Genomic DNA, 19472 nt, shown 5'->3' with positions numbered 1-19472 from the left:
TTTCCAAAGATCATGCTGTCACGTACTGCAAGCAGTGTGCATGTGTTTAAATTTTATTCTTTCGGTTCCTGCTCTCCAGCCACTCCACATGGTGAAGCAGACTGCAGTCACAGAATGAAAGGGAAGGGGGAAAAACAACCACAAGGTCAAAAACATTATTCTAATTCCTGGAGCAATTTGTTGACTTTCCTATTTCCCTTTGGAATATTCCACTTCTTTCAAAGACGTATGTGCTCCTGCATCCTGCTCAAATTGGCTTGTCAAGTGGAATTAAAGGTTGCAGAGATTAAGGATTGGGAAAATGAGCTTATATCTTCAGGGAATTTTAGAAACCTGGGGAGAGAGTCTGTAAACACAGATCTGAATGGATGGGTAGCTGAGGTTTACAGAGAAAAAGAAAGTAGTAGATACCAAAATTTTACTTTAAGATACTAATACAAAAAGTGAAATATTGGTAGAATATACTTCTGTGCCCCGCAGTGGGTTATGGGATCGGGAAAGGACTACCATCTGCTTTTATTCCATAATTGAAAACCTGATTTCCAGAGCTGCTGAGCATCCACAGTTCCCACTGATGTAAATAAAGTTTTTAGGCACTTTTAGTATTTCTGAAAAATAAGCTGTTTTACAGACCAGGGCTTGCTTCCTTCTGGAAATGTAAAGCACATGATCTTGTTAGAGTGCTCTGAGACATGTGCCAAGGATTTCTCTTCAGATAATCCTGGGTTAGGAATCCAGTGATACTTTCAAGGATTTTGATTCAGTTTCTGACTGGTATATGTTTGCCTGTACATCCGTTCCTGAACAGGTACTGCTACTGGTGAACTGGAAAGTAGTTCTTGTTGTTGCTGAATGCTCAAAATAGGATCAATGTGTCAAGTAGTTAATAAGCAGTCAGCAGTGATGGTCAAAATAGCATTGGAAATCTCCATGGCTCTGGACTATCTGTGAAGTATAAAATTTGCTTAATTCTAATCAGTAGTAACTGTCGGTGATTTTTTAGAACTAGATGCTCACCGAAGAAAACAGAGTTATTTTAGGAAGACAGTGAGTTGTTAAGCCTGGCATTCAAGCAGCTGGTGCTACTGAAGATCCTGATTTTTTTTAAAAAAAGAATTTATTATGAGATAAAAGAATAAAACTCCTCATAAATTATAGTGATTACAGAGTTTGTGGCTCTTTTTGTAGGAACAATCTGATTAAGCCAGGTGTCTGAGCCAGATTTCAAGCTGGGCAATTTTCTTTTCCTTACCAAATGTTTGAGTTTTTCAGACCATCTGTTGACACCTGACTTACAGCACCATTCACTTGGAAGTGGTGGCGAAAACAGCCACAGATCCACAGTGCCCTCCTGTTTGGCCACAGAAGATGCAGATGTACGTGTCCCATCCTGATTTCTGCTGGTGACCTAAAGGAGACTATGTTGATGGTACACGGAATGTGGTACAGCTCTGCCATGACCTCTGTGCCTGCACCAGTGAGGTGGGACTTGGGAGCACCCAGTGCTTGCTTCTGTGAACTTTACATCAACAGGATTTTTTTCCTGTGAAGGGATGAATCCCTAGGATTGATTCCTGATTAGCTTAAGTTTGCTTTTTATCACCATATGCATGAATGCAGAGTGAATTTGACCTGCTTCTACACCATCCCTTTTATCTTTAATACTGTATATGTGGAAAGTGCAAGAGTAGATGTTTGCAGATCTTGACTTCTTGCCAGGTGAGATGCTGCCAGTGGTTTGGTGCAGACCAGTGAGGAGTCCTGTTGCTGAGCTGCTTGTGGCTTCATGAGTGACTGGTACAACAGGAATACATGAATTAAGTTTGTGTGCAGTCTGCGCTAAGGGTTTGCACGAATGTATGTTAGGAGTAAACTGAAGAAGTTCAATCCTGTCTGTGGTCTACAGACGGTCGTGTAGCTTCCTGAGCTGTAAGACAGGGATGAGGAGCAGAATGAAGTTTCCATAGTCCAGGAGAAAACATTTAGTGACCTGCTGCTCCACTTAGACACACACAAGTCTATGGGGCCGGATGGAATCCACCCAAGGGTACTGAGGGAGTTGGCAGAAAAGCTTGCCAAGCCACACTCTCTCCATCATTTATCAATAGCCCTGGCTAACCAGGGAGGTCAAGCGTGATGCCCATCTACAAGAAGGGCAGGAAGGAGGATCTGGGAAACTACAGGCCTGTCAGCCAGACCTCCATGCCGGGGAAGGTTATGGAACAGATCATCCTGAGCACCATCACGTGGCACATGCAGGACAACTGGGGAATCAGGCCCAGCCAGCACTGAGTTAGGAAAGGCAGGTCCTGCTTGACAAACCTGATCTCCTATGACAAGATGACCTGCCTAGTGAATGAGGGAAGGGCTGTGGTTGACCTGTAGCTTAGTAAAGGCTTTGACACTGTGTCCCACAGCATTCTCCTGGAAAAACTGGCTACTAATGGTTTGGATAGGTGTGCTCTATGCTGGGTGAAAAGCTGGCTGGGTGGCTGGACCCCAAGAGCGGTGGTGAATGGAGTTACATCCAGCTGGTGGCTGGTCACAAGTGGTGTTCCTCAGGGCTCAATACTGGGGCCAGTCCTCTTTAATATCTTTATCAGTGATCTGGATGAGGGGATCAAGTGCACCCTCAGTAAGTTTGCAGATGACACCAGGTTGCAGGGGGAGAGTTGATCTGCTGGAGGGCAGGATGGCTCTGCAGAGGGATCTGGACAGGCTGGACCGATGGGCTGAGGCCAATTGTATGAGGTTCACCAAGGCTCCGTGCCGGGTCCTGCACCTGGGTCACACCAGCCCCACACAGCGCTACAGGCTGGGGCAGAGAGGCTGGAAAGTGCCTGGTGGGAAAGGGCCTGGGGGTGCTGGTTGACAGCCAGCTGAACATGAGCCAGCAGTGTGCCCAGGTGGCCAAGAAGGCCCACAGCATCCTGGCTTGTATCAGAACTAGTGTGGCCAGCAGGACAAGGGCAGTGATTGTCCCCCTGTACTCTGTGGTGAGGTCAAACCTCAAATGCTGTGCTCAATTTTGGGCCCCTCACTTCAAGAAAGACACTGAGGTGCTGGAGCATGTCCAGAGAAGGGCAATGAAGTTGGTGAAGGATCTGGAACACAAGGCTTGTGAGGAGCAGCTGGGGGAACTGGGGCGGTTTAGCCTGGAGAGGAGTCTCAGGGAGGACCTTATTGCTCTTTACAACTACCTGAAAGGAGACTGTAGTGAGGTGGGTGTTGATCAGTTCTCCTAAATAATGAGTGATTGGACAAGAGGAAATGGTCTTGAATTGTGCCAAGGGAGGTTTGGATTTCATATCAGGAAAAATTTCTTCACTGAAAGGGTGGTTAAGCACTGGAACAGGCTGCTTAGAGAGGTGGTGGAACCACCATCCCTAGAAGTGTTTAAAAAACACGTAAATGTGGTGCTTAGGGACATGGTTTAGTGGTAGACTTGGCAGTCCTGGGTTAACAGTTGGACTTGATGATCTTAAAGTCTTTTCCAACCTAAGTGTTTCTGTGATTCTTTGAATCTTTGTGACTTCTTTGATGGATAATGCACTTGCCTCCTAGGCCTGCAAGTGTTTGAAAATGTGTAACAGCAATCATTGCTTTTATACAGCCATGCACTACCAACTCTCCTGGATACGAGCTTTTTTGCACTTGCCGTCAGATGTTCCAAGTATAATGTCTCACTGGCTGCAGTGGACCATCCAGAGCTTGCTGGCAGAGGGTGATTTATGCTTTTGGTAGGAAGGAAGTCTTTACTCCATGGAGGTGTTGGTTCTAAGTGGTGGAGAGGCAACGCTTGCCTCATTCTCAAAGTAAACTGTTAAAGGAAGACATTAAACCCATTTGATTGCCACCTTCCCATCAAACTGGCAAGCATGTATAAAGACCTTTGGAAACATTCCAGAGTAGAACAGAATGGAATTTGCTTGGACTTGTTTGCCCAGCTGCTGTCTTCCCCAAGGTGCAACTTTGTCCAGTCAGGAGGAAGGTTGTTCTCATGGCTCCACTTTCCAACACCTCAACTGTTGGAGTTGCCAGGGGATATGAACATAAGCCCTGCCATCACAGTGTGAGCCTTAATGGATCTGGCACCTCAGGTGATGCTTTCTCAATGGGAAAAATAGGAAATTTACAGTGGGCTTATGCAAGTCCATAGTTTATGACAGATATATTGAAGTAATCTGCGTAACCTCCTGTGTTCGTACTTTGTGGGCTCTGGCTTGTAGAAGACTTGTGATTTAACAGTCGGCAGCAAATATTTATTTGTGGCTCAGGAATATGTCTAGTATGTAACATGGGAAGATTTCGTTCAGTTGTAAACTCAAGACTTCCTTTTCCCCCAAATTGCCAAAGAAGCACTTTTTGAGATTTACTGCTGTATTGGTGGGTTTTGGCCTTGGAGTGATTCTTTGCCATTTTGTTTGGGATAGTGTGAGAATTGTTTGCTTTGCATTTGGGAGAAGTGGTGTTCTTTAGTTCTTTGATAAGTTTATGAAAAATAGCTGGTTAAAAAAAAAATCTTCTTTATTGGTTTTTGATTTGGCTTGTCGGTGGAATTATTCTTTTGTGGGTTTTTTGTGGTTTTTTTGGTTTTTTGTTTGTTGGTGGGGTTTTTTGTTGTTTGTTTAAGATATAATGAAGGCCAAATTCTAATTAGAGGTGGATGTGAATTTGAAAACCCCCCACCAGACTGTCCGCTATAAGAATATGGTTTTGATTTGAAGTTGGCTTGTCTTTAACAAAAGGAATCATTGTAAGGTTAATTCAAAGTTGTTTGTTGTTGTTTTTTTTCCCCAGAGACCTCTGTGACTGATAGGAAGATAAGTTTTATACTTCCAAAAGAAAGGACTAACTTTAAGAGGAAAGGAGATGTCTCTCTGAAAAAGGAATTAAGTGATCTATAATTTCTAGTCATAGCTTTTTTATTTTAAGGAAAAAGGAAGATGAACAAAATTGCCAGCTACTCTTTAAAAGCTTTCGCTCTGCTCCAGACACCTGGATGATGCTGGTTCTGCTGTCTTTAGCTCAGCTATCTCTTAGGTAGGCTCATATGACCAAAGTAGTTAAATCAAATAATGGTCCCAATACTTTTTTTTTTTCTTTTTCACTCCCTGAGAAATGTAACAAGCTACAGGTTGTTGTTGGGTTTTTTTATTTAAAGAACACATGGAGGGCATCCTCTGTGGCTTGTGTCGAGTGGAAGATCCTGCTGCACTCTGTTCCCGCAGCCCTACAGTACCGGTCCCTGACGTTCTTGAGCCGTTATGTTCCGCTTGTCTACTCATTTATAAATCCACCAGCCTCTCCAGGGGAAGGGGAAATAAAAGCTGAATCTGCTAAGTAAATTTTGATAGGGAAAAAGATAAAGGAGAATGTGGTGTCTTATGAGACTTGTGCAGTTAGGTTTTAGCTGTCTAGGGTTATCACCTGTGGTACACAGAATCCTTTCAAGACACGTGGTTGCCTTTCTGTTCCTTTTTCTGTTTTCTCTGAGCTGCCTTGGTGAGCAGGTGTTAGCCCTTGCTGGGAGGGCAGGGAGACATAGCTCTGCTGCATCTCCAGCTCTCGCAAGGCTGGGATAGAAGAATGTGCAGCTCTTTGGTCAGGGCAAAGGCTGGTTTTGCTCAGTATCTAGTTGGCCAGTAGAAACTATTTAGGGAAGTGGGAAATAAGATCTGGCTGTGAATAGGGTAACTATTTCCTCCAGTATAAATTCTGAATTATGGGCAGCCAGTGGTTTAGGAATTGCTTGTACCAGAGGCTGCATCCAGACTGTCTCATTAATGGGCACAGATGAGTTTCAGGTGACCAGCAACCCTAACCTGCTCTCCTGCCCAGGGGATCTCCCCAGCCTCTCCTCCCAGGCAGGACCCATCTGCAGGGTGCGCATGTCAGACACATGAAGTGCCCATACAACTTTTGGAGAAGTTAATGGCTGGGTAGAGTAGAGAAACCCCCACTGAGCTCTGGAGTGACTGCAGCACACACTTAGCAGTTTGACCTGCTGGCTGGCAGGCAGGACCATGTGTAGCACAAAATGACTGAAGCCTGGCCTTCAAGGACCAGCCCTTCACAAAAGCGTCTGTCTGAACCAAATGCTTTAAAAAGGGCACTGCCAGATGCTTCTTGTTTCAGAAATAAGTAGCACCACAGAGGGCTCTGCTGCTCTGTGAGGCTGGTTTGCGAGTGCTGGGCTCCTGTCTCTGAGCCCTGCCCAAGGGACTGAGCTGGCAGCCCTCAATGGCATTAGTCTAGAGCTGTGACTTGTTACGGAGAGAGAAAGGGCACACAATACTGCTTTCTCCTTCAGCTGAACCAATTCCCGCATTTTCCTCTTTCCTATTTGTTGTACAGGTTTTGTCTTTCTCCAGCATTCAGTTTCCTTTGCTTATCTGCAATGCTGCAGCCTTGAATAACACAGTGTCCTTCCTAAGGATGTTAACTGGAGGTTGGTTTCCCAATTATTGATTTAACGAGCAACTGGAGCAATATTTGATAGCTGGTTCATTTGAAAGCAAGAGTGTATCCTGGGGACAGAGAACATTTTCTGCATTAGCAGTGCACTCCCTTTGGCCCAACAACCTTTTTGTGCCTTCGGGTCATTGTTAAACCTCTGGGATGTAGAGTGGTAGCAGCAAATAGGCACCATAATTAGGCCAGACAAGGTGGGAAGGAACTGTCAAATGGCAGGAGGCAAATGGAGTACATGTCCATAGCTGGGTGGGAGGGAAGCTGGACACGAGCTAGGACTGACAATTTACATTCAGAGTTAAGAAATAATTTTTCCCCCCCTTATTCAGTTTTCCGTTGTAATTACAAGCCAAAATGACCATTACCAGGCACCTCTGCTCATCAGCTTTATGGACTGGTGTCAGCTTCATCTCTGGGAATAATGTATTTTAGGTGCTATTGTGACTGCAAGAAGGCACTAGTAACTGTGATTCCAAGATGCTGAAAAAGCAGATAATAAAAGCAGGTAATTGTGGTGCTGTTTAAAGCAGATATTGGTAAAGAAGTCTGGAAACGTTAAGTCTGCTTCCTTTTCTGTCTTGTGCTTCCTCTTTGAGCCAGGGGAAGCCAGTGCACTTTTTTGTGATCCTGTGGTTCAGCTCCTCTGAAGTGACACCAAAGGCTCCTGACATGCACCCTTGCATTTGGTACCCATAGAAAGTGTTCATTGTCTTTCCCACAGAATAAGATGAATATATTTTAATACTGGGACTTCCGAATTTCAGCCACTGACTAGGCCAGTGGTAACTGGTGTTGCAGCCTGTAACCACGCAAAAGCAAGACAGGTTGTGCTGCTTGGCCCTACCTCATTGATCAGACTCCATTCCTCTACTCAATCTTGTTTCTAAATTTAGATCCCTCCAGTAAAGAGAAGTCAATTTGCTCTCCAAAGTTGAGAAATTGCCCACAACAATTAGAAGGTGCTGCAACCATTACGTGATTCTGGTTGCATCTGTTTCTAAGTGTGACAAAGCTTCTCCCAATGGCTGCAGAAGGGTGCTGGTGAGGCAGCAGTAGCGCAGGGCAGGAAAGCCCAGATGGCTGCCTGGGTGGTTTAACAGACCTAATGCTACAGTTCTGTTAGCCTGATGTCGTTCTTTGAGATCATCAACAGAAAGCATGAGCCGATTCACGCTCTTGGGGTGGAGCTAAATCTGAAACTCAACTTGCCCAAAGAGGCTTGGGTCTCTCCACGGCAGGAATGGCGGCCGTTGTGGATCATGGCATCCTGAGAAGCTTGTGTTGGCCGTGCAGATCACAGTTGTTTCAAATTGCATGTGGCAATTCGATTTCTCCTCAAAGAACAAGCCAACATTGAAGTAAGCTCAAGTGAAGGGCATTAACTCAGCTCAAATTAAAGACATTAATTTTAACATAATAGCATGTCTCAAATTTCCAACTCCATATGAGTTTGGAGATCTTGTGTGCAAATGTATCATTTCAGATTCAGATATTGTAGATATTGTCTCAAAAGGGATAAAATGACTGCATTAATGTGCCAGTTGGGGCTAGTTTTCTTTAGACTAAATGTGACTGATCGAACAGATTTTTCTCAGTTATAAACATTTAGGACTGAACACAGCAATCTGTGTGTATGTGATATGCATTTGTGTATTTACATACAGCCACACTGTGGTAGACTTGCTAATGTATACATTCACACTATTCTATGCTTACATATTACCAATATGGGGTATATTTTAAGTACTACCTATGCCATCTCAAGAGAGCTGCATGCAATAGAGCTGACCTTGGGAAAGATACCAAGAGTAATAATACTGTGGTTAGTGTTTGTGCACTTTCTAGCCATATCAGAAGCACAAACTGCGTAAATGTGGAAGAACAGTGTCTTGGAACAATTTCTTTTTAATGCAAAACATATCAAATGTTAATCTAAGTTGCTTTTTTTATGAGTAAGTATCTCAAAAGGAAAAGGGGAAGTTAGTGGTGAATTAAGTTGGATTTTTTTAGTTGATATTTGTTTGATTTTGTGTTATTGCAGAAACTGGAACACAAAGAAGTTTTGGTTGGCTTGTTGTTCCTGGTTTTCCCATTCATCCCAGCCAGCAACCTCTTCTTCAGGGTGGGATTTGTGGTGGCAGAGCGAGTCCTTTACATGCCGAGGTAACTATTGCAATTGAATTCCTTTCTAATGAGACCACCATCCCATTTTCTAAAAGCAGGCATGATTGCTTCTTCCCTTTTACAATACTTCAAACATTGTATTTCTAGTCAGTGTGTTCTCTGCCTTTTGAGTTTTGGCGTGATAGCATGAGAGATTTTATAGTCAGTTGAGAGCAGATTGCTTGGCAGGAGCAAAGCTACCCAAAATCCTTTTTTTTTTTTTTTTTTTTTCTTTTTTCCTTTTATACAGATTTTTGGTGTGCTTGAAACAGCTCAATACAGAGATGAGGTGTTGTTTCTTAAGGATTGTCCTCCCAAGACTTTTTTCTTAGTAGCATTATCAACTTAAATTATTCAATGTCTTCACCTTAAGGACAGCAGCTGAAAAGTTAACCTGTCGTATTTTTTATTGTGGTATTGCTCAACTTTCCCACTACATTAGGTGGTCAGTAAAAACGAAGGCGACTATTGCTGTCTTTAAAGGGCAGCCAGCTTCAGTTACAGAATACGTGCATGGCCTTCTGCCTGTAAGCTATTGACTGCATACACATCTAAGAGTGGAGGATTTGCAGTTTTTGGAGAGGATGAGGAAAATCCAACCACTTCTCCATCCCTCAGCCACTGCCCTGGGATTTCCCTCAGTTCCAGCCTCTAACAACTGTTGCTTGGGTGGCAGTCTGGGTGCTTCCGATTACATTTACTCAAGTGTTACTTGTGACATCTCCGCAGTATCCAGATCAGCGGCTGCAGTGGCAGTCAGAAGACACTCATTTAAGATGCACCAGACCATTGCCTATTTCACAGAATCCTAGGATACCTGAGGTTGGAAAGAACCTCTGGAGGTCATCTGGTCCAAACTCCCTGCTCAAGCAGGGCCACCTCCAGCCAGTTGTCTGGGGGTGTGTACAGACAGCCTTTTACTGTATTCAAGGAGGAAAACTCCACAGCCTCTCTGGGCAACTTGTGCCGGTGCGGTTTGTTCCAGCCATGAGCACAAATGGTCAGTCCTGGGTGCTCTAAGTCAGAAAGCCCAATTCTACCCTCAGGTACAGAGAGTCAGGATCTGTTACGTCTAATGGGAACTACCATTGGTTTACTCCACAAAATATTTAAATTGTATTCCTCAGAAAATGTGGATCCAAAAATCCTTTGACAACCGGTTATGGGTGGTCTTTTGCAAACCTGTATGCATATTCTGATTGTCATTTCTGTAAGCACTATCACAAAAGGGCTGCTCACTGGTGTATCACAGAAGGGCTGCTCACTGGTGTAAAACTCAGGGTGTGTAGGAGCTGTTGCATTTACTATGCAGTTAGGCTGTGTCTCTGTGCTCTGCTATATACTGACATGCTTTTTGGGTCCAATCCTGATGATTTTATTCATATCACCAGCCCTGCTTTTGTTTGCTGAGAGTATACCTGAAAGCATAGTGACTGAAAGTTGTCCCTCGGAGTTATTTTGCAAACGATACCCTCAACTAATGGATCTTGCATCATTTCAAATTAACTTGGAAATCCGATTGCTTTAAATTCATGTAACAGAAAATGAGGAAACACATGAAAGCGCAAAGCTATTAAGGAAACAGTCAGCTGAACACAGGGCTGCGTTGAGTGGTTGCATTTCTGAATCTCAAAAGAACAACTGCGGAAAATACTTCAGCTGTCAGCAGTTCCTCATCGTCCTCCAGATGAGACTGCTGATATAATGAGAGGAGGGGCAATGAAGAAGAAAAAGTGATGTTTGCGCAGAGAAAATTAATCAGCGTTAACATGTGAGCATATAGTTTGTATAATGCTTTTTATTTCCCTGAGGGCTTTGCAAATATATGACCTACAAAGTAGGTAATTGATAGTTGCTGCTTTTTTTCAGGCAGGAAAACTGAGGTAGAAGGATTAAATGATTTCTCCGGAGTAGGTCTGTGTCAGAGTCCCTGGATCTCATACTTTGCTCAGATCACTCATGTTTGGTTTTTGCTCTTACCCCAGGCCGGCAGGCAGCTGGTGTGAAAAGTGAAGGCAAACCTGGGCAGTTTGCAGGCATGATGGGCAGTTTCCAGCCAAAGGATCTGAAGAGAGCTGAGCTCTTGGCTCGTAGTTACCAAGAAGTGAGCCCTCTTACACCCTCTGGGTGCAAAATGATATGAGTGGTGAGGGGGACTTCTGTGAACATTCAAGAATATGACAGAACAAAAATTGTGGGGTTTATTTTTTGCTTTTGGGAGCGTGGCAGTTTAATGGCGATGGCTTTAGGAAGGGCTGTGGTTCTTTGTTCTTTGTTTAGAACAGCCTTTAGTGGTTTTCTTCTGCTACATCTTGAAAAGGGCTCTGCGTGCCTTTTGCCATTCCTTCTTTAAAACTTAGCAGGTCAGAAACTGTCATTCAGCTTTATTTAGATAAAAGTCCTCAATCAGATGGAGAGAACTCAGTGATCTTTGGTTTTGGACTTATGCTGGAAGGTGTTTTTCTGTCTCTGTTTCAAGCAATAACCTTTTATTAATATTTATGGATATGACAGAGTGTATGTGTGTCACAGCCTAAAGTCCTAATTTAGTGTTGCTCAGTAATTACCTGGGCAAAATGTCAAGCATTTTATTTTCAATAAAAGTTAAGTAAGAACCCAAGGATTTATGTAAAAATTGTTGTAAATAGAAAGGAACAAGGAATAAGCCTTTTGCTTGATGTCTAATTATATGGCTGGGCTTTGCCTTCTGGGGATTGATGAGTATTTAGAACAATTCCTCTTCTGTTTGCAGCTGTACCTCGGGGGAGAGGGTTAGAAGCTAAGTCAAAATGGTTGAATGTTGTCTTTAATTGGCTTTAGCAAAACAGAAATATTTGGAGAAAACATATCTTGCATTTAGTTGTCATTTGAGGGTTACAAGCATTTATTTGCTTAAATTAGGAATTTTTAATAATAGTATTTACTTTAACCTGAAAAATTTCATAGGAAAACAATTTATTGTCTTTTAGCTTTTAGTTTTAATTTTGTTGTTGTTTTCTTATTCTTAAGAGGGGAAAACTTGTTTTCAGGGGGGCTAGGGGTGTGAAATAAGTATCTTGGGAGTGGTGGACAGGGTACAACTCCGTAGGCCACAGTTTTCCAGTAATGCATCATGAGAAATAGCTAGATCAGTGAAAGACTTAAACCACTGTGGGTTTTCCTCTCTTCAAAATGTAAATGTAATTATGCTTACTGTCTATCTGCTAATGCTGCTCAGAACAGCACAGACAGCCTAATTGTTTGAAAATCCGGAACAAGTATGTGCATCCACTTATTCTGAGCTGTGAGCAATTTGTCTGTACTTAAAAAGGAGCACTAGCTCTTCCTCTGTGTTGCCCTTCACCATGCAGAAACTGGAGGGGCAACGCAAACTCGAGCCATCCAGGAGCTGCCCACCCTACTAACGTATCAGCAGACCTGGGGTTGCTCTCAACTTATGGGATCGGACCTTTCCTACCAGAGCAGTTTGTATGTTTTCCTCATCTTTCACTGCTACCCTGATAGCAGTGGCTCCTGGCTGGGTGGCTGTATCGTAGCTGGACAACTTAAGCAGTTTTCAAAACCTTATATGAACCAACAAATCAAGCAAAACATTGCTACATGGCTTATTTCCAATCTGCTGAAAGCAATAGGCAATCCAGTGGTACCTGCACCATTTTTTTGTTAACTCATTCGTGGCAGATATTCGAATGAGTGGGTTGCAGAGTGCACAGTTACTCTTTCCCAGCACAGGCAATTATGAGTTACTGTCATTTTTTTAACCAGCTTCTCGTTATATCAAGAGTTGATGTTGCAACCCTAATTGTCAATACTAGATGAGATCACTGCTATATACAGGATGGCATTTGCTTCAGCGTCAATCTCAAAATCCGCAAGACAGCCAGCATGCAGAAAAAAGTGCACTTGTATTTTTCAGGAACTTAACACATCATGTTAAAACTTAAAGCTTTCCCTGTGCCGTAGCAAAGCAGGCACCTTATGAATTTTTGCCTTTGCACAGAGCATGTTTCTGATTTTTTGTGCTAATGCATTCGTTCCAATTAGTGCGATTCCATACATTATTAACTTTTGTAATTGGAGGAAAAAAAAAACCTGTTAGGTAGTGCATTCATCTGTAGTTTTTATGAATCTGAATATCCCTGAGCAGAAGTCCCCATTGCTTTCAAGGCAGCCACTTAAGGATGGGACTTACTGGTGCTTCTGTCTTCTGGGAGCATGTTATGCTCTCAACATTATCTTCATTTTCTTAAAGACTGGTAAATGGACTTAAAGACTTGCGTAATGGGGTGGTGTTTTATTTTCAGTTTTCTTTGCTACCCCTTTCTTTAATGTGATTTGAAGCTACAAGTTCACCAGGAGCTGAATTCCTGTTTACCCTTTAGAATTCCTTCAGTATTAGATCAGATCCTGTAAGGGATCATCTGGTTTACAGAAGAAGCTTCTCTTTTCAATTGGAGTCAAACCCTGACCTCAGTGAAGGCAGTAGTGAAAGTCCCATTGACTCCATGGAGACAGTTTATCTGCTCCCTGAGCTCAGTTTAGCAACATAATTAAGCTTTTTGCCTGCTTTCAAGTTAAATCCACAATTCATTTGGAATTCAGATATGGAATACAAGTTACACCTGTTTCGTTTTCTTAAACATCATTTCAGTGCCTTGCTCTATTGTTGCTGCTCTTGTGAGGGCCATGGAGCAGCTGAAGTTCAGGAGTGAACTGGGTTATATTGCCTGTAATTCAGCCATGGACCTGAAGGCACTGGGAGGGGACTGGGAGGGTATTATGTGATGGAAGTGGGACAGACCTCAGCCCCAACCTGGTCCCTCTTTACCACGAGGGTGCCTGCCTGTTCAAGCTCCAGGGCATCAATGCGAGCAGCAAGCAGCGGTCTGCAAAGTAGCTTGTGGCTGGAGGTGAGGAGGTGGGGACCTCGGCTGAGGCAAGCAACTCCCAACTCCCATTCTGATTCCCCACGTATTAAACAGGGATAGTAACTCTGCTTTGCCTTTTGGAAGTGGACAGACAGAGTTCTCGTTAACGCGTGAGAAGTAACTGCTTGTAGAAGGGCTGAAAGCTGCAAGCAGCAAGCAGCTACCTTTCAGGTGCATATCCAGACTTAAGCTCCTAGCTTTTGAGGGCTTGCCCACCCATGTTAATCACTTCAAGAGGGAATCAAAGCATCCATCCTCTGTTAATGCAGGCAAGAAATGCTGAGATGCTAGTGCCATACATTTTGGCAAAAGGCAGTAAAGATGTAAGAATAAAAGCTGAAATGATTCTGCAAAGAAAGCTGAAAAAGATTAGCTCATGGCATGTTTGGTCTAGACTGCAGTCTTGTGTTATTTTAACTAAATTTAAAATACGCTTTTGAGAAATGTTGTGTTTTAGCCATGTACAATCAATTCAGGAAGAAGCTAAATTTGTGTGGAGTATGAGCATTAATGGCTATATTGGAAATATTTTTTGGTATTAGGTTAAAGGAAAATCTTCAATAAATTGATTCTGCTCTTGAAAATAATACAGATATGTAAGGAAATTGCCTTTTAAAAATAGTAATTAAGTTAGTGTCATCTTTTGGAAATTATTTACTTGGTTATATTGATTAAAAGAGGAATTCTTATTTACAAGGGAATATGGTGCCCTTAAGAAGATGCCTCATGAAGTTTAATAGAAAACAGTATCATACGCAAAGATTTTGAATATTTGTGATGGAATTGAATGGGAAATTATGTTCCTGCTATAGAATTCTAGAAGTTATTATGGTAATTTAATTATAACTGTAGCATACAAACCCTTCCCCAGTGAAATATGGAAGACTTGGGGAAATTTCTGTGGCATCTCCATGGAATTATGTCAGATCTTTCATTTATAAAATGTTTTCTTTCCATAATGCATATAGTAATCAAGAGCCTGAAAAGTTCTGTATTACCTGTAAATATTTCAAATAGGAATCTGTTGGAAGTGAAATCTTGGACTGAAACACTCTAATGAAGCGGGTTCGTTTATCACGTGATTTACTAGAAGGAAGGGAAGGAAAATGTGTCCGAATGTTTAATAGCCATTCAAAGGTTAGCGAAATCATTCATTTCTAGTCCATATTTTCTCTCTAATAAGGAAAATAAGAGTTCCTGCATTTTCTGTAATTACACCAGGTTCTGACTAGAGGACCACATTGCTAGTGGAGGTAAATCATTTTGATGACTTAGCCGATCATGTCTGAGTGTCTTTAATATAGGCCTGCACAGCTTTTAATTTAGAGCCAAGGACAAAGTCTAACACTAATTCACAATGTACATTTCCCAATTAGATGTATTCTGCCAGTGTGTATGATTCTCTGTGTTAGAACTTGAAGACCTTATTCCAGGAAAAGGCTTCTTAATTCTGGTGAAATTTGACATTTTATTCAGCAGACTCAGTAGTAAGGTAAGTACGCTGCCAGTTCCTTAGCTGCCACACTGATATTTCTGAGCTGTTAGGCTTGTTTTTTCCCATGGCATTTATTTTGTATGCTAAATATTATACCTTGATGGTGGACCCTGAAGTCTTTTAACATCTCTAGTAACCAAGAAAAAAAACCACCCTAATTCCATGTCATCATTACTGGGAGACCCGCAATTTAAACAACACGTTTTCCTTTGTCCCCAAAACTCCAGACCGGTGATGATGCAGAGATGCATAGAGAATGCTGCTGGCTGCCCACGTGTGACAGAGACACAGACTGCACCCTCCTTGCCTTTGGACATTTAGTCCAAAAATGAGACCACTCCAGCAGGTTTTTCCCTTGTGGTCCTAACTGGTTGAGAAAGCTTTGATACAACATTTTCCCATGGAAAACATGACATTTTAGTTAAAACTTTTTGCCAAGGTGTGCTGAGTACAATGAAACTTTAAATAAAAAGGTTGGAAACAAAATACTTCTCCAACCTAAGATGGAGTTTATGGTCAAAAGGACATGGACAACAGAAATGGACAGTTGGATGGATGTGGCCCAGAACTGCCTCTTTGGGCAGGATATTCATCTGATTGTTGGGACATCAAGGTCCATCTGCCACACACCAGCATTTTTCCAGCATCGTTAATGCTGATCTACACCCTGCTGGATCACTTGGTGGTGGCAGTTTGATCCAGACCTGATCTAGGCCAATGCTTGCACTCCTGTCAAATCAGCCAGCCTGTAACTTGCTGAATTTAGGCTAGCCTTGTACCAGCTGCGAGAGAAAATCTTGATCCAGCAATAAGCTTGGCAGTACAAAATAAACTTCTCAGAATTCCTGGAATACATTTGGACCAGTGGAGTGTAGTTGTTCCAGATCAGCAGTTGGGCTTTGAAGGCTGGAGAATTCTGGGGACCCCAAACTCAGAGCCCTACATGTGCACTCACTCACTGTACTCCCAGCTCTCAGCCTGACCTGGCTCAGTGGTTTGACTCCAGGTTGCAGGGAGTGCTCTCACTTCCGAGTTACGGCTTTTCTGGGTGACCCAAGGCAAGCTAGCACATATATATATCCAAATACACTATTTTTCCAGACAAAAACATTTTTTAAAAAGTCCAGATTTTATCCTGGCCCCAAACAGCTGTAGCCTTGGAAAACTTGACGTTTCCCATAAAAATCTTTGCCACCCTTCCAGCACTGCTCATCGCTGGAGCTGCATGCCTGAGAATGCTTTTTGGGGCAGAAAGAACTGCCGTGGCCATGCTTGGTTTTGCCAGCCCTCCTTTCTGCATCTGACTGCTGTGTAGTGAGGCAGGAGCAGCCCACAGGGCATGCCAAGCATGCTTTTTGCAATCAATTACTCCCCATTAGAGAAGTGTGAACAGAGCCAATGAGTTTAACAGGGGTGATCTGCCTTTTTCCTCTGCAGCAACAGCCCTGCCTGCAAGCTGCATTTCAGCTGACTTTGGCTCTGCCTCTCACTGTGTTTCCTCAGCTCGGGCTGCAGAGCTGGAGCAGCTTGGACTGGGAGCACGAAAAGCATGTCGTGCCAGGTAACATACATGTGGGACTGGGACTAGGAAGCTTGTGGCAAACTACAAAACCGAGAGAATCAAAAGTTTGTGTTCAACATTTGGACCTGGCAGCAGATACCGTCTGTCTTAGGGCTGCGCTCCCTGCTCTCTGAAGGGCAGCAGCAGCAGCAGAGTATGGGCTCAGTTTGTCATGCACTCAAGGGTTAAGCTTGCTTCAGAGCAGTTTGAAAGTGAGGGTTAGTTTTTATGGAGGGAAAGGGAGTCATCTTAAATAAGTGCTGGAAATCAAGAAGGAGATTTGCAGCCCAGAAGGAGCCTCTGGGGTGAAGTGTCAAAGCCAAGTGCATTTTCTGGTCTCAGTATAGTTTTGAGATAATCCCTTTTGTTGCATTAGCAGCCCCTGAACCGGGCAGTATTTCTTCCATGCTTTGACAGGCTGCTTATAGGCAACTCTTTTCCTAACTGATATGTATGTATGTATCTGGATTGAGCTCTAAAATCTGGAATAACTGCTTTGATGAAATCAGTGGATTTACTCCACATTTACATCTGTGTAGTTGAGATTAAAACAGTTTTTAAAAAGACCCAACTACTTCACAAGATCTGACATCCCTAAAATAACTGCAAAGGAGCCTGAGGAAGGCATCTTTTCAGCATAGTGTCTCCCACCCTTTTTAACTCCTGAGTTTACAGTCCTACCTGGGTGAGGTAGAAAAGGCTGGGTGTGAAGTACTAGTGTCCAGGCAGGTTCCCTCTTGTGCAGTGCCCCTGAACTCTGCCCACGTGCTCCTCCATGGAGTGGAAAGTGGAAACTTGCGCTGTGCAAAGTTGCAACTCAGAAAATACAGTAAGATGCATGACTAGAACATGCCTTGGTTTTCAGGAGCTTTCTGCAGGAGTAGGTCTCCAGACAGTTTCTGGAGGAAGTAAGATGGTTTCCAATGCAGGCAGGTCGCTGTAGCAGAGCATCCTGATAATCTTGGGCTGCGGCACTAACTACATATGTCTTTGATTACATGTCATTGCCAAGAACCAAATGCAGCAAAACCATTCCTGACTTTACTAAAAAGTGAGAAACCTGATCCACAGAGGGAGAGAGGAGCTGTGTGTAAACATTGTCAAGTAATAGGCTTGCCTTGGGAAAGGAGCCATAATGGCCAAAGGAGGGGTTGAATTTGTGATCTAATTAGTGAGGAAGTGTTTGCAAATGTTAAGTATCTGCTCTTTTGGCTCTTGTTTTAATCGGGCAATATACGCAGTGTACCACGGGAAATGGGGTCTGTGTGCCACCTCATTCCCATCTGCTTGTGACTCCTCTCACTTCGCTTTGCAGGTGGAATATTAACAAATCATGGAAATTATAGATGACAGTCTGTCATTGTGCACCCCTCTGCATGCGATCTGCTAGGAACATGTGGCAATGGCACAGGGTTTTTTTTTCCCTGTGGCACACTGTCAGGTGCAGTCCTGCCCTCACTGCAATTTAGGACATGCCTAAGGTACCACTTTAGTACCACAAGTGTCTGAAACATGAGAAATCATGAAACCATTGGCCTGTCGGTCTGTTTGCTGAGATCTCCTGCAGCTTTGTTGAATTTCTGAAGCCACAGGTTCACCTGTAATGAGTGTGCTCATTGTGAGCCCGTGGAAAAACTATTACCATGTTAAACCTGTCAGGCTGTTCCTCAGGTCCTGCTTCACATCTGACCCCAGGGATGAAGCTGGCGTGGACTTCTCACAGTGGGGAACAGTTGCTATAGCAAGCTGTTTCTTATCCTACAGAAGAGGAAAAAAAAAAGCTTAGCAGTTTTACAGTAATCCAGTAGGAAATGGATTTAAAAAATAAGTGTGTTAGGGGGTTTACTTGTTTCCCATTGTTTTGGTTTTGCTACAAAATATTTCAGAAAAGTGCTTGCTTGACAGAGGGTGACAATGCCAAGAGAAAAGCCCTTTTGGGAGAAATGTTCCCTTCCCTTCCCCTCCCTAGGAAATGCTAGGGTTAACAAAAAAACCAAAGGAACCCTGAACCCACAACCCTATAGATAAATATGCAGATAGCCTTGGAGATGTCTGGAATGCAGTACTTAAGAGTAAGTTTTTCAAGTGGCAAACAGGTCTTTGATGAAAGGTCCTTTTGAGACATTTTCATTCATTTCTGTAAATGTGTGTGAGTAGAAGTTGATTTCCTGGCCAGCCAGTGCTAATGTTTGATATGGAGTCAAGTCCCCCTTCACACTGAGAAGAAAAACTAATGTATTTGAAATGTTCTCTGTGTTTGTAGGTGTTGGCAGGGTCACGGGAGAGTTAGCCACATGGGAAATGTCATAGAATCACCTGGCAAGTTACTTTAATTGGATAATTGCAGTCTCACCTGTATGGGCTCTTTCCACCATGGTATCACTGCTTGGGCAGCTGCTGACTTGCTAAAACTCAGGGCAACTTCGAATGGCTCATCTGAAGCCTGGTGAGGTGGAGGACAAGCGAAATGGGATGAATTTGCATCTTGTGGGTGAATCATTGCAGGGGGTCTCTCCAGGTCCAGTGACTGTCAGGGCTTGCTGCTGCAGCAGCTCCATGCTTGGTGCTTTACTGGTTCAGAACATCATGGTCGCTCTACTAAAGCTAGTTTCTGTACCAGGAATGTTGAATCTAGTGTGAAACAAGTGTGTTGTAAGGTATGAGGGATTATGTGGTTTTGGGACTACGAAAAAAACGAGTATTGTAATTATGTTTTTGTGACAGATGCTTAACACATTGGTGTGAATACTTTTTTTTTTTTTTTTTTTTAGAGCGGACCATAGAATCTGGAGGAGGGATCTCACTGTGCCCTGATTTTGTGTTAATAATTTGGCCTTAAGGTGTAAATGTA

General features: G+C 43.0%; 1 protein-coding gene across 2 annotated transcripts in view; it reads left to right on the top strand.

Annotated features, from left to right (window-relative positions):
• Window positions 1-19472, top strand: part of TMTC1 (transmembrane O-mannosyltransferase targeting cadherins 1) — a 167461-nt gene that overhangs the window by 95229 nt on the left and 52760 nt on the right. For both annotated transcript variants that reach the window (XM_080393553.1, XM_080393552.1), the window contains exon 9: window positions 8516-8637. In XM_080393553.1, the coding sequence (XP_080249679.1) occupies window positions 8516-8637 (122 nt within the window). The remainder of the gene's footprint in view (window positions 1-8515; window positions 8638-19472) is intronic.

Source organism: Falco punctatus (assembly GCF_963210335.1).
Source record: "Falco punctatus genome assembly, chromosome: 6".
In the NCBI taxonomy this organism is placed as follows: Eukaryota; Metazoa; Chordata; class Aves; order Falconiformes; family Falconidae; genus Falco; species Falco punctatus.
The sequence above is the reverse complement of the archived record's forward strand: the minus strand, read 5'-3'. Positions and strand labels throughout refer to the sequence as shown.